General features: G+C 39.4%; 1 protein-coding gene across 1 annotated transcript in view; it reads right to left on the bottom strand.

The window, feature by feature from the left end:
* Positions 1 to 16,029, bottom strand: part of LOC145993730 (protein O-mannosyl-transferase TMTC1-like) — a 647,925-nt gene that overhangs the window by 145,747 nt on the left and 486,149 nt on the right. The window contains exon 10 of the mRNA XM_083129469.1: positions 4,907 to 5,020. Within this exon, the coding sequence (XP_082985595.1) occupies positions 4,907 to 5,020 (114 nt within the window). The remainder of the gene's footprint in view (positions 1 to 4,906; positions 5,021 to 16,029) is intronic.

Here is a 16,029-nt window from a genome sequence, read left to right as displayed (position 1 = left end):
AAAGTTTATGTGGTAACGTTTTAGTGCGTGCAATAGCCGTAGTAGCGCTGCAACAATCGATTGTTTGAAAATGGAGATTCTAAACGAGCGTGCACAGGTTCATTCGAAAGGAGTCCACAGATGTGAGTAAGACAAGCAGTGAAGAACTGTGTGAAGTGTCGACCGTTTCATACCAAGTTCTCTCGCTGCTTGTCTTACTGACGTCTGTGGAGACTCCTTTCGAATGACCTCCGCACATTTTCTACAACCTGTTCCTGGATTCTGGGTTTACCACCACAGCGTCCTTTCAAAACATTGCCGGTCGCCAAAAACTGATCACACCACTTCTTTATAGTCGTGAATGTCGGGGGATCCTTATTGTACGCACGACGAAAGTTTCGTTGCACTTGAATAAGTGATTTCGTTTCTGCACACCACCACACAACCTGTGCACGCTCGTTTGGAATCTCCATTTTCAAACAATCGAGTGCTGCAGCGCCACTACGGCTATTGCGCGCACTAAAACGTTACCACATAAACTTTTTAAGTTTCTGCTTCTGCTGCTTCCGGAATCACAGCTGTACAATTTAAAATGAAAAAGTTATAGACTTTCAAAATGTTGGAGTCTCATTGTGGACACGCTGTTTCACTTCACTTCACTGTTTCATTTTCTTTGAGAGGAATAAAAATATACTTGGCAGGAATGGAAGTACTTCTCTTTTGCTGGGATAACATTTTCTGTAGGGTGAAAATCCCTGCCAACTCCTCTCCTCATTTAATTTGCACACTTTTGTAGACCGTGCTGAAAGATTCGTATCCTGTTCGTTGCAGAAGATGCAGTGGTAATCCGCTTCCGGAGGGCTATGGCGGATCGACCGCTCGGCAGAGCAGTTGTAGCCCTCAGCCTCACATTTGAAAAAAACAAGAGGATATGCAGGGATCGGATTCCATCCGTATCTGGGATTTATCGGATCATGCGATTCTCATCCGCGGTTGGCAACCTGCGCGTGATGCAATTTGTGCGGACTTTCGGGTCAAATTGACTTGGAATGTGAGCCCGTTGTTTTCGAAGCTGTGACCTTTTGATCAGCCCCACGCATGAAAATGCTGGAATGCCACGCGGGAATGAATGTGCACTGCTCATGCCATTGGACAAAAGAAAGAGTACGTGTTTTTGGTCTACTGGAGAGACAGTCCAATCAGAAACATTAATTTCTAAACATTTTTTCCCTCGTATTATTATATACATAAAACTGATAGACGGGCAGAGGGAGCGAATGAAGGAGAGATTCTAGAGGGAGGGAAGGAGAGAAAGAGAGAGAGGCAGAGGGACAAGTAGAGATCAGAGCGGAGGGAGGATGAGAGAATAAAGGAGAAATGGATAGAGAGGGGGAGAGAAAGAGAGAGACAGAGACTAGAGAATAAGATATATAGAGGGAGAGGAAGGACGATAGGGTGAGAAAGAAAGAAGGATGGAGGAAAAGTGGAAGGGACGGAGAGAGAGAGAGAAAGAGAGAGAGAGAGAGAGCATCCATCAGGAGGATAATCTCCATCGTCTCGAACTTATTTAAAATTAAAACTGAGACTTGCCTTAACACTCAAATAATGTTGAATATAACATGTTGCAAAAGATACAAGGGTCGTTCAACGTTTACAGTGTCATTTTGAACAAGAAAATAAATAGCTGGAGATCGATGTAACTGCCGGAGGATGTTCCTTCATTCTTCGTGAACATTGCACCATTCGTCTCGATGAAATTTGGCGCATGTGCAGTAGTGTCAGCAAAAAAAAAGACAGCAAGTAGTGTGTGTGTAGCTGTGGAGCAGCGGTACAATATAGGATTCCTTGTGAAGGAGAACCTGAAGTCAGCTGATATTTTGAGAACATTGGTACCACAGTATGGAAATAAGGGAATAAACGATGTCATGGACACGTTCGTCCGGCTGGGACATGCAAGGTATTATTCATGTGGATTTGTTGTAGAAATGGTCAGAATTAATGGTCAGTATTACTGCACATTGATCAAGGGTGCCTTGCCAAATGCCTTTCGCATGCCAAAACAGATGGTGTTCTCTGGAAATATCATTCTTTATCATGAGAATGCCCGACCCCACGATTTAACAGGAACTCAAAATGCACTGGTAGGTTTTCCTCCATATTATTAGAGTCAGATTATTTGTGATTATCAGATTTGTTTCACCCCCTTAAAGACAGACGGTTGATTATTGAAAATATTTTATTATCACATTACTGCTGTAGAAATATACATCATTCTTTGTTGCATAAATAAATACAGACGAGAATGCCCCACCGCTCCTCTTATGCTTCCTCGCAAGTCAACCTTTCCGCGTCGCTTAGAATACAAGTAAATAGCATTCTCTACCTCGATGCTTCTTCTCGATAATCGATTATAATAGCATGTGCTCCGATTGGTCGACAGTCGGTCACAAAAGACCTTATTTAGAAATTATTGTAATATTGAATGAGAGAACAATTATGACGTGTATGCTGATGTCACTTCCCTTAAGCTCGGAATTCAAGGACTTTGTTCGTGTTTCATCCGTTCGTATACAGAGAGGTTTAAACACACCTTAAGTCAGCACAGATGGTATAATCAAGGTACTTGCCTGGAAAGGGAGAACACATCACAGCTCTCCCTGGAACTACAAGGCATTAATTTTCCACTGACATTTCGGACAAATTAAAAAAAAAAAGCAGTGAGGGAGTTTCTCGAGTGAATTGCACCGTGCAATTACAATAATTGGCACGTCATCGCGAACCTGTTCGTTCCCTGTTTGAGAGTTTTCGGGGCGCAAAAAGGCTTCCCTTGTGAGAGGGGGATTGGGAGGGGGAAAGGTCATCGGAGCTGCAGTGGCCTTTCAGCTGCCCCTCCCCCAAATTCCAGTAACCCCTTTTTTACCCCCCGTCACTTGAAGAGTTGTGACGTCTGCAGAGGAAAAAAGGCTTTCAGTTCATTCTGACCGCCAGTGTTGCAATCTGGAGATATTTAACACTCTGTGCAAATATACCACATTGGTTAGTTTCCAATACGTTCCATGACGATATGAGCTTCGGTTTTATTACTTTATAACGTTTCAAGGTCTATTATTTATGTCACTAGGTTAATGTGTACGAGGTGAGATAAACATATGAGATTTTCTTAAGCCAGTGTGATGAAAAAGGGTGGCACCACTGATAACCATTAGTCGGTTGAAGTCTTAACAGGAACCCCTCACCCATTTTCTTGGTCCATCTGACATTTACGAAAAATTGTGTCTAGAAACTAGCAAGAAAGGCATCTTTTCTTTCTGGTCACTTGGTAAATCTTCCTTGGTTGGTTTCCAGAGCGTGACGTAATGTATTCTAAGAATGTTATAGTTCTAATGATGAGACTCTTAGGATACGAAGATTTATACAGTCAAGAACATGACTCAGCCAATACCCCGGACTGGGAACTGGTGAATATAATACAAACAACGGAGGTAGGTGCCTTCAAATTTGATTTTGTAGTACCTGCAAGATGCACAAGTTTTCATAGAAGACCTCACTCATTCATCTGTATTGATGGACAGAATCTATTTTTTTCTTGTTGTTATACATAAAATTTCACAACATTGAAATGTGTATTTTACATTGTTGTTCAGTCTGGACAAAGGTATTAGACCATTGAGTACAGGGTTGGAATCGAAAGAAGAAAGTCGGTTTTTGATTTTGGGACGAGATCAAGACTTTCTTCTTGATGATCTCTCTCTTTCTCTCCCACTTTTACTCCGTTCTGTATCTTTCTCACCCCTCGCCGTCCGTCTCCCTCTACACCTCTTTATCTTCTCTCTCTCCACCTCTCATTTATTCTCTCATCCTCCCTCCGCCCTTTTCTCTACCTCCTTGCGCCTCTCTCTTTCTCTCCTTCCTTCCCTCTACCAGATCTCTCTCTATCTCTCCCTCCAGCCCTCTGTTCGTATTTGTGTGTTTTTTCCGTCACTTTTGCATATCTTTGGTTAATCACGTCAAGAAGAATAAATAGTAGGTAAAAGTAATGGCATGATTCGAAGAATCGCAAATTATAGGGTAAAACTTAGCCTCCGGGGTGTAATATTCACCCTACACCAATGTTTGTTGCATTATAAGAACTGTAATTTTATTTTAATGTATCTAAGAAGTGACTTTTTATGTGCAATACAAAGAAAATATAAGCAAAAATATTAGCTCATGCTAACACTATTAAGTCTTGTTTCCATGTTTAATAAAATACTCCACAATACCGACCAAGGCAGAATTTATGGTAAAATAACACACCATAAAAATAACGATTCCACCCTCTAACAGGGTCTTCTTCAAACAAAGATTCACACTAAAAGATTGTGGAAACGTTACGTTTCTAGTGTATTACATTTATAGGGTGTAATATTGCAATAAATGCTGCCTTGGTCAGCATTTAGTGTGTTATCTCATGTTGCATATAGGAATGCATGTCGGCCATATTAGAAAATCCGATATATTGGAAAATCCGCCATATTGAAGGTACGCCAACTCGTAGAGTGGTAGCCGGCCCCCATGGCGGAGTGGTCATCACATGGCCTGGGCATGGATGTTTGTGAGTGTCCATTCATCAATTTTATCACATCATCACTCATCCCCATATTTGCAAATTAGCCAAAAGTGGCACAAAAAGCGAAGTAAAATAAAGCAAATCACTCAATCAATCAATCGTAGAGTGGTCGAATTTTTACTTGTGTTGTCCCCAAAAAAAACTTGTCACATGATATCATATTTACCCTAGAACAACTAAAATGCTGAGACTAGAATACCAACAGAATTTGATTTGCAGCAATAAGAGATTCTCCCAAGCAACCGGGAAAGAGCAAGATGGCGTTGGCCAGCCTGCCGTAATGCAACACGCTGGCGACCAAGAGAGATGGAAACTTACCTCAGGGCTTCCTTGTAGTGCTTCACGGCCTGGTCGAAGTTCCCGCTGTCTCGGAGATAGTTGGCGAAGTTGTAATGCATTTTAGCGTTGTGGGGGAGCGACTTCAGGCCGGCTCTGAAAAGTGAAACAGAAAGTTCTCGTAAGTACACGGGAGAAGCTGGGCTCAGGAAATGTTTAAACTCGCTCTTCTTCTGACGAGGAGCAAAGTTAATGGGAACACATGTACTTCTATGGCTGGCGATTAGTGCTTCTGACTCAGCATATTTGCAAGGTTGTGTTTCAACTCTGACAAAGGTAGGAGTAACACTAATCGCTGCATTTTGAAAGAGCAGCTTGTCTCTGGCGGAATTTATCCTGCTAGATAAACACATAGCTTGTGATATTCAAGGAATGGATATTTTTCTAAATACGTATATTGATTTGGTGCTCAAATCGATGTTGTTTTGTTTTGTCGTCGCGAGTTGTGGCTTATAAGCTCCAAAAATGCTATTTTAATTTTCCATTATTTATATATAACTAGCTGATTACCCGGCGTTGCCCAAGTATTTATTTATCCCAATCTTGTATTACAGGAAAATAATGAATTCTAACTAAAGTGTAAAATGTAACTAATCTTAAATGTGAACGTGAAAGTCACCAATTAGCTTAACGACTCCGAAAACTATGGATTCGAACACTAACACTGATGAACAAATTCAAACTTTTTTTTGCTCCTTTGAACAAAAATAGGTGATTTTATTTATAATTCGACCCCGCTGAATCCAAATCTGAAAGTAGAAATGCTGTATCACCTATCATTTTCCCTGGATTTTCATTTTATGTTTTTAATAAAAAATTTATTCCCTTTGTAATAATACATCGAAATTTGAAATTATTTTTGTTTGTTTGCTCATGAAATAAGATTTAAATATTGAAGTGAATAACTATGAAATTTTAAAAAATTAAAATATATGTATAGGACCGATTTTGACTGTTCAGTGAAGAAATTTCATGCAAAAAAACGGAAAAAAACACATTTTTACTCGCATTTTCAAAATTTCTTTCTTGAACTCTGCCGTTTCTAACTGCCACCAGAAACCTCTTCCTTGAGGTTCCAACAGTAGTCTGCTAACATGTTCTGTACCGATTTTCCTGCATATCGTTTCTCCATGACAGAAATATCCTGCTGAAATCTCTCGCCGCATTCGTCACTAACCGTGCCCAAGTTAAGGGAGAAAAAGTCTGAATGCGAATGTTAAAAAGTGAATTTTCAAGGACATATTGCACCCCATGCGCTAATAACACTTCAACAAGTTCTTAACAAGTTCCTTGTAGTTGTCAGATTTCACATTTCCAAGAAAATTGCAGCATACTTGTCTGAAAGCTAACCATGCGCATTTCTCTTTTTCTGTTAGCAATTCCACAAAGTTGTCATCATGAATGATCTCACGGATTTGAGGCCCAATAAATATGCCTTATTTTAACTTACTATCACTGAGTTTAGGAAATGTTTTTCTCAAGTACACAAAACCCTCACCGTGTTTATCCAAAGCCTTAACAAAATTTTTCATCAGCCCTAACTTTATATGCAACGGTGGTAACAAAATCTTGTCTCTCAAGTAGAGGGTGATTCCTAACACTCTTCTCTCCAGGACTTAAGTTTTTTCGTATGGGCCAATCCACAATGTTGTAATGTTTATCTTCTGCCCGGCTGTCCCATTCGCAAAGAAAGCAACAAAATTTTGTAAACCCAGATTGCATGCCTAACAGTATACCAATCATTTTGAGGTCTTCTCTTATCTGCCAACCATATTTTTCATAATTTATCACTTTTAATATTGTATCCATACTTTTGTATGTTTCCTTCATGGTGGAAGAATAGGCAAGGGGTACTGATGGGTATATATTCACATTATGCAACAATACTACTTTTAAACTATTCTTAGATGAATCTAAATATAGTCTCCACTCGTTTGGGTTGTGACTCCTTCCAAGTTCTTGCGGAAGGCCTTCTACATCATTGCAGTAAGTTAACTCATTACTAACAGAAAAAAAATGTCTCCGTGATTGTTGGCGTTTCCGATATGACACCTTAACATCATCTTGTAATAAATTCCACCCTCTGAGACGAGAACCTAATAATTCCACTTGGACTTTAGAAAGGTTGAGGTCTCTGACTAGATCATTTAGTTCGGATTGGGAAATAAAGAGAGGTATATTTGGATCAGGAAAATTTGGATCGGTGTTTGAATATGAGGGTCCAGGTTCGTCATCTGGAGAAGCACTGCTTGGTTCTGTTTCATCCACTGTCCATTCTTTAGGAGGCTTAGGAATTGGTATAAAATCATGACTAGTAGGTTTCTTGGCTGAAGGAACATCAGGATAAAATGTAGAATGTTTTGATTTAGAACTATATCCCACTATGTTTGTTAAACAGAAGTAACAATCCGTAGTATGATCTTTCTGTTCTGTCCATATTACAGGGTTTCCGAAGGGCATTGATTTGTGAGTGCCATTAAGCCAACCACGTAAAGTTCGCGAACAATTACAACAAATTTTACCTGGTGCCCAGCTTTCTCCCTCCTCTACTTTACTTCCAAAATACAACTCATATGCTTTTTTCACTATAGGAGTGATCGTATTTCTCTGTGACTTCGGAGTAAATTCCCCGCAAACATAACAAAACAAGTTCAGGTTATTCACACATTTGCGTGACATGGCAAACTCATTAATTGACTTATAATATATTTCTTTAAAAAAAACAATTATGAATGCTCTTATCGTTTTGTTAAAATACAGCTTACACTTCACTTCACTATACACAATATTACATTCACAATTTCACTAACATACACAAACATAAAATACGGCTACTCGCAAAGTTATCGGAAAGGAAGTTAATACTAGACTAACCCACAAAAGAACAAATTTTAACAGAGAAACAGGAAATTTCTCTACTGCCAAATGTTTCCTCCACTAAATATTAAGTGCCAGTCATAAACACACATGGTCGCTGAAAAGTTCTTATCCATTTGCTAGGAACCAAACGTTAAGCCGGATGCGGAGAACTGAAACCATAAAACTATAAAATGTGGGTGTTCTGCAAAATATTTAGGTGATACAGGAAAACGGATGCGATATTCGTTATCAGCACATCTGAATACATAAAGATCACTTAGTTTTATTTAAAGGAGTATTTCATTGTTTATCAGTGTAATCTAGGTCATTTGTGGCATTTTATTTTCACCCCCTCTCACCCTCCATGCCAATAGGTGATGAACTTGGAGTTGAACCGCATTGGGAGTGTCACAAAAACTATGGATTCCATTCGCGACACAGCCTGAATGTTAGACAACCCGAGAAACACTATCACTGTGCGGATTGCATAGAGTAACGGATGTCTCTTTGTGCGGAATTTAATATTTGTGGTTCTCGATTATTTTTACGTGTCCCCCCTTCCCACCCCAGCCCTAGGGGTGCCAGGTGTGTCTTACCCCCCACAGTATTTATTTCCAGGTTGCAAGTGGTACGTGTACGAAGTTTGATTGAAATCACTCCAGGCGTTCGAGAGTTATTGCTGAACAAACAAACACACACATATACACATATACACACATGCATCCATTTATATATATATAGAGATCAGCTTTAGACACATATTTTACTTAAAATGTCCATATTTTCAAACATTTTCCAATATACAGGGTGACGCATATTGTATCTACCAATATAAGTTGGCAACCCTGTCGGTGCGCATGCGCAGACGTCTTCATGCTCAGGCAGATGGAAGTCTGGTAATCAGTCTGGCCTGGAATGTCAGAAACAAATTGTTGCAGTGTGACGCTCTGGCACGGGTTGATGGCAACCCTCACTGTACCGTCGTTGCAGTGCGTGCTCATTCTCCAGAATGAAATTCGTTCGGATGAACGCATCCACTGCCACGATTCGTGACTGACCCGGCCAACTTTCATAGCAGACTGATTACAAGACTTGCAGCTGCCCAAGCATGGGAGACTTTTGCGCATGCGCACCTGTGTTCCGACAGGGTTGCCAACTGATACTGGTAGATAATATATGCGCCGCTTTGTGTATTCTATATTCATGCTACGTATTAGTAGCTATTTTTGTTAAATACCAAAGGTTGTTAATTTGTCTGCCTGTATTCTGTTCGTTTTTTACTTTGATTATTCTATATTTAGTCCTAGTTGAGCTTGCACTTTTTTTCCAAATTTCTACTGTAATATGTGTGTTAGTATATTTGCATGTATATGTATGAACCTTAATATTATTCGAGCTTTTCACCACAATTCGTCATGAATCAGAGGAACGTAATTCCAAAAATGCTGTTTTCAGTTTTGTTTAAATAAGCTCCTTTGAAGAGCTCTATTTGGAGTCAGATCGACATATCTCCATTTCTTAGCAGTAAGGTAGAGTCACATATTTCTAATTTACTGACTATTCTAAAGAGTCAGACATATTCTCTAATTGGATAATAATATAATTGGAGTTGGTTTCTCAGTATTTCATACAGTGATTTATATTTTTACTGTTATACAGACATAGCGCTTCACTCTTTCACACATGGAGAGAGAGATAAGTACAGATAGAGGCAAAGGGAGAGAATAGGATGGGCTGAGAAAAAGTGAGAGGTGGAGGGAGAGGGGTAGAAAAGGGAGAGTAAAAGAGAGATGCTTAGACAGGGAGAGAGGGAGAGAGAGAGAGAGAGAGAGAGAGGAAGAGGAAGGAGAATGTGAGATAAAAAAGAGGTGAATAGAGGAAGAGGGAATTGGGGGAAGAAGGAGAGAGGGAAGGAGAGAAAGAGAGGATCGGAGGGAGAACGGGAGAGAAATAGAAAGGTGGATAGAGGGGGAGAGAGAAAAAGGACAAAGAGAGATGGGATAAAGGAAGAGAAAAAACGAGAAAAAAGGAGAGAAAGTGAATTGCTAGAGAGAGTCCTGGAGGAGAGAAAGAGTGAATGACGGATGAAGAATGGGAAAGAGAGAGATAGAGGTGGATGGAGAAGTGAACACAAATAGAGAGAGAAGGGAAACAGGGAGAGAAAGAGAGAAAGGGATAAAGAAAGAGAGAGGAACCGTGCATTTCTCAGAGACAAACTAAAAAATATATCTCCTTAAACGTAATATTTTACAAAAGACATGAAAGGGAATAGGTCGTGTCAACAAAAGGCAGCTCATGAGACTAAACGAAGTTCACAGTTGCGAAAGAGTTTCTATTCTGGATTGCCTCGCGTCGCCGGACTATTACAGAAGTGTTTTTTTATTTATATAAGTCTCAACCCTTGCAGTCTTTCGGGAACCTCGTCTCAGTTTTATTTGCCTGCGACACGAAAGGGAGAAAAAAAAATCATTGTTTGCGCAACGATTTTACCGCCAGAAGTGATCTAAAGTTAAATAGTTGGTGGCGAGTTCATCCCCGAATAAATAAACAGGGCTGCTCTGTGGTCAAATAGGAAGAGGCATGAACTCACTCCACACCAAACTGCTTCAATACCAAGCAACCAATAGCACAGGCGCTACAATTTGTTTTTTCCGGAACGTCAGAACAGTTCTTGAGGGTATGAGTGCTTGAGACCTATTTTGAGTTCGTTAAAATTAATTCACAGCGCCTTTCGTTGTTATTATACTACAGTGTACTATTTACACTTTTATCAGTACTAATTTACTCGTTGTAATACTGCTTTCTATCTTTTCCATACTTCCAGCTCTTTCAAGTACTGGTCCTTCCAGAAGGTGTAATGGTAACATTGTATTCAAGGGGTTCCGATTTGGATACCCAGTGGAGGCACATAATTGATCGGGTCTACTTTAAACTGCACGTCTAGTCCCTTTCAGCATATCTGTGCGTGAAGTGGACTTAAAATGTCAACTCCTTTTACTAACACGATTAAGTTTTGCCTCCATGACAGAAGAAACACTACATACACTGATCAAGGCAGTCTATATTTCAGTAAAAAAACAACAAAAAAAAAACAGTTAAGAACGTGACGTTTCAACCCTCTATCAGGGTTTTACTAAGACTTGAAACCAAACTAAAATCAGCGTTTCGCTCCTCCTCAGACTTGAAACAAAACTAAAATCAGCGCTTGGGCTTTCATCAGACTTGAAACAAAACTAAAATCAAGGTTTGGCTTTTTCTGAGACTTGAAACCAAACTAAAATCAGCGTTTGGGCTTTCCTCAGATTTGAAAACAAACTAAAATCAGCGTTTGGTCTTTCCTCAGACTTGAAAACAAACTAAAATCAGCGTTTGGGCTTTCCTCAGACTTGAAAACAAACTAAAATCAGCGTCTGGGCTTTTCTCAGACTTGAAACCAAACTAAAATCAGCGTTTGTGGCTTTCCTCCGACTTGAAACCAAACTAAAATCAGCGTTTGGTCTTTCCTCAGACTTGAAAACAAACTAAAATCAGCGTTTGGGCTTTTCTCAGACTTGAAAACAAACTAAAATCAGCGTTTGGGCTTTTCTCAGACTTGAAACCAAACTAAAATCAGCGTTTGGTCTTTCCTCAGACTTGAAAACAAACTAAAATCAGCGTTTGGGCTTTTCTCAGACTTGAAAACAAACTAAAATCAGCGTTTGGGCTTTTCTCAGACTTGAAAACAAACTAAAATCAGCGTTTGGGCTTTTCTCAGACTTGAAACCAAACTAAAATCAGCGTTTGTGGCTTTCCTCCGACTTGAAACCAAACTAAAATCAGCGTTTGGTCTTTCCTCAGACTTGAAAACAAACTAAAATCAGCGTTTGGGCTTTTCTCAGACTTGAAAACAAACTAAAATCAGCGTTTGGGCTTTTCTCAGACTTGAAACCAAACTAAAATCAGCGTTTGGGCTTTCCTCAGACTTGAAAACAAACTAAAATCAGCGTTTGGGCTTTTCTCAGACTTGAAACCAAACTAAAATCAGCGTTTGGGCTTTTCTCAGACTTGAAACCAAACTAAAATCAGCGTTTGGGCTTTCCTCAGATTTGAAAACAAACTAAAATCAGCGTTTGGGCTTTCCTCAGACTTGAAACCAAACTAAAATCAGCGTTTGGGCTTTTCTCAGACTTGAAACCAAACTAAAATCAGCGTTTGGCCTTTCCTCAGATTTGAAAACAAACTAAAATCAGCGTTTGGGCTTTTCTCAGACTTGAAACCAAACTAAAATCAGCGTTTGGGCTTTTCTCAGACTTGAAACCAAACTAAAATCAGCGTTTGGGCTTTTCTCAGACTTGAAAACAAACTAAAATCAGCGTTTGGGCTTTTCTCAGACTTGAAACCAAACTAAAATCAGCGTTTGGGCTTTCCTCAGACTTGAAACCAAACTAAAATCAGCGTTTGGGCTTCTCTCAGACTTGAAACCAAACTAAAATCAGCGTTTGGGCTTTTCTCAGACTTGAAACCAAACTAAAATCAGCGTTTGGGCTTTTCTCAGACTTGAAAACAAACTAAAATCAGCGTTTGGGCTTTTCTCAGACTTGAAACCAAACTAAAATCAGCGTTTGGGCTTTTCTCAGACTTGAAACCAAACTAAAATCAGCGTTTGGGCTTTCCTCAGACTTGAAAACAAACTAAAATCAGCGTTTGGGCTTTTCTCAGACTTGAAACCAAACTAAAATCAGCGTTTGTGGCTTTCCTCCGACTTGAAACCAAACTAAAATCAGCGTTTGGTCTTTCCTCAGACTTGAAAACAAACTAAAATCAGCATTTGGGCTTTTCTCAGACTTGAAACCAAACTAAAATCAGCGTTTGGGCTTTCCTCAGATTTGAAAACAAACTAAAATCAGCGTTTGGGCTTTTCTCAGACTTGAAAACAAACTAAAATCAGCGTTTGGGCTTTTCTCAGACTTGAAAACAAACTAAAATCAGCGTTTGGTCTTTCCTCAGACTTGAAAACAAACTAAAATCAGCGTTTGGGCTTTCCTCAGACTTGAAAACAAACTAAAATCAGCGTCTGGGCTTTTCTCAGACTTGAAACCAAACTAAAATCAGCGTTTGTGGCTTTCCTCCGACTTGAAACCAAACTAAAATCAGCGTTTGGTCTTTCCTCAGACTTGAAAACAAACTAAAATCAGCGTTTGGGCTTTTCTCAGACTTGAAAACAAACTAAAATCAGCGTTTGGGCTTTTCTCAGACTTGAAACCAAACTAAAATCAGCGTTTGGGCTTTCCTCAGATTTGAAAACAAACTAAAATCAGCGTTTGGGCTTTCCTCAGACTTGAAACCAAACTAAAATCAGCGTTTGGGCTTTTCTCAGACTTGAAACCAAACTAAAATCAGCGTTTGGCCTTTCCTCAGATTTGAAAACAAACTAAAATCAGCGTTTGGGCTTTTCTCAGACTTGAAACCAAACTAAAATCAGCGTTTGGGCTTTTCTCAGACTTGAAACCAAACTAAAATCAGCGTTTGGGCTTTTCTCAGACTTGAAAACAAACTAAAATCAGCGTTTGGGCTTTCCTCAGATTTGAAAACAAACTAAAATCAGCGTTTGGGCTTTTCTCAGACTTGAAAACAAACTAAAATCAGCGTTTGGGCTTTTCTCAGACTTGAAAACAAACTAAAATCAGCGTTTGGGCTTTTCTCAGACTTGAAACCAAACTAAAATCAGCGTTTGTGGCTTTCCTCCGACTTGAAACCAAACTAAAATCAGCGTTTGGTCTTTCCTCAGACTTGAAAACAAACTAAAATCAGCGTTTGGGCTTTTCTCAGACTTGAAAACAAACTAAAATCAGCGTTTGGGCTTTTCTCAGACTTGAAACCAAACTAAAATCAGCGTTTGGGCTTTCCTCAGACTTGAAAACAAACTAAAATCAGCGTTTGGGCTTTTCTCAGACTTGAAACCAAACTAAAATCAGCGTTTGGGCTTTTCTCAGACTTGAAACCAAACTAAAATCAGCGTTTGGGCTTTCCTCAGACTTGAAAACAAACTAAAATCAGCGTTTGGGCTTTCCTCAGACTTGAAAACAAACTAAAATCAGCGTTTGGGCTTTTCTCAGACTTGAAACCAAACTAAAATCAGCGTTTGGGCTTTTCTCAGACTTGAAACCAAACTAAAATCAGCGTTTGGCCTTTCCTCAGATTTGAAAACAAACTAAAATCAGCGTTTGGGCTTTTCTCAGACTTGAAACCAAACTAAAATCAGCGTTTGGGCTTTTCTCAGACTTGAAACCAAACTAAAATCAGCGTTTGGGCTTTTCTCAGACTTGAAAACAAACTAAAATCAGCGTTTGGGCTTTTCTCAGACTTGAAACCAAACTAAAATCAGCGTTTGGGCTTTCCTCAGACTTGAAAACAAACTAAAATCAGCGTTTGGGCTTTTCTCAGACTTGAAACCAAACTAAAATCAGCGTTTGGGCTTTTCTCAGACTTGAAACCAAACTAAAATCAGCGTTTGGGCTTTTCTCAGACTTGAAAACAAACTAAAATCAGCGTTTGGGCTTTTCTCAGACTTGAAACCAAACTAAAATCAGCGTTTGGGCTTTTCTCAGACTTGAAACCAAACTAAAATCAGCGTTTGGGCTTTCCTCAGACTTGAAAACAAACTAAAATCAGCGTTTGGGCTTTTCTCAGACTTGAAACCAAACTAAAATCAGCGTTTGTGGCTTTCCTCCGACTTGAAACCAAACTAAAATCAGCGTTTGGTCTTTCCTCAGACTTGAAAACAAACTAAAATCAGCGTTTGGGCTTTCCTCAGACTTGAAAACAAACTAAAATCAGCGTTTGGGCTTTTCTCAGACTTGAAACCAAACTAAAATCAGCGTTTGGGCTTTCCTCAGATTTGAAAACAAACTAAAATCAGCGTTTGGGCTTTTCTCAGACTTGAAAACAAACTAAAATCAGCGTTTGGGCTTTTCTCAGACTTGAAAACAAACTAAAATCAGCGTTTGGGCTTTTCTCAGACTTGAAACCAAACTAAAATCAGCGTTTGGGCTTTTCTCAGACTTGAAACCAAACTAAAATCAGCGTTTGGGCTTTCCTCAGACTTGAAAACAAACTAAAATCAGCGTTTGGGCTTTTCTCAGACTTGAAACCAAACTAAAATCAGCGTTTGGGCTTTTCTCAGACTTGAAACCAAACTAAAATCAGCGTTTGGGCTTTCCTCTGACTTGAAAACAAACTAAAATCAGCGTTTGGGCTTTTCTCAGACTTGAAACCAAACTAAAATCAGCGTTTGTGGCTTTCCTCCGACTTGAAACCAAACTAAAATCAGCGTTTGGTCTTTCCTCAGACTTGAAAACAAACTAAAATCAGCGTTTGGGCTTTTCCCAGACTTGAAAACAAACTAAAATCAGCGTTTGGGCTTTTCTCAGACTTGAAACCAAACTAAAATCAGCGTTTGGGCTTTCCTCAGATTTGAAAAAAAAACTAAAATCAGCGTTTGGGCTTTTCTCAGACTTGAAACCAAACTAAAATCAGCGTTTGGGCTTTCCTCAGACTTGAAAACAAACTAAAATCAGCGTTTGGGCTTTTCTCAGACTTGAAACCAAACTAAAATCAGCGTTTGGGCTTTTCTCAGACTTGAAACCAAATTAAATCAGCGTTTGGGCTTTTCTCAGACTTGAAAACAAACTAAAATCAGCGTTTGGGCTTTTCTCAGACTTGAAACCAAACTAAAATCAGCGTTTGGGCTTTTCTCAGACTTGAAACCAAACTAAAATCAGCGTTTGGGCTTTCCTCAGACTTGAAAACAAACTAAAATCAGCGTTTGGGCTTTTCTCAGACTTGAAACCAAACTAAAATCAGCGTTTGTGGCTTTCCTGCGACTTGAAACCAAACTAAAATCAGCGTTTGGTCTTTCCTCAGACTTGAAAACAAACTAAAATCAGCGTTTGGGCTTTTCTCAGACTTGAAAACAAACTAAAATCAGCGTTTGGGCTTTTCTCAGACTTGAAACCAAACTAAAATCAGCGTTTGGGCTTCCCTCAGATTTGAAAACAAACTAAAATCAGCGTTTGGGCTTTTCTCAGACTTGAAAACAAACTAAAATCAGCGTTTGGGCTTTTCTCAAACTTGAAAACAAACTAAAATCAGCGTTTGGGCTTTTCTCAGACTTGAGACAAAACTAAAATCAGCGTTTGTGGCTTTCCTCCGACTTGAAACCAAACTAAAATCAGCGTTTGGTCTTTCCTCAGACTTGAAAACGAACT

Source organism: Lepisma saccharinum, chromosome 10 (genome assembly GCF_977018435.1).
Source record: "Lepisma saccharinum chromosome 10, izLepSacc3.1, whole genome shotgun sequence".
NCBI classification, from domain to species: domain Eukaryota; kingdom Metazoa; phylum Arthropoda; class Insecta; order Zygentoma; family Lepismatidae; genus Lepisma; species Lepisma saccharinum.
The sequence above is the reverse complement of the archived record's forward strand: the minus strand, read 5'-3'. Positions and strand labels throughout refer to the sequence as shown.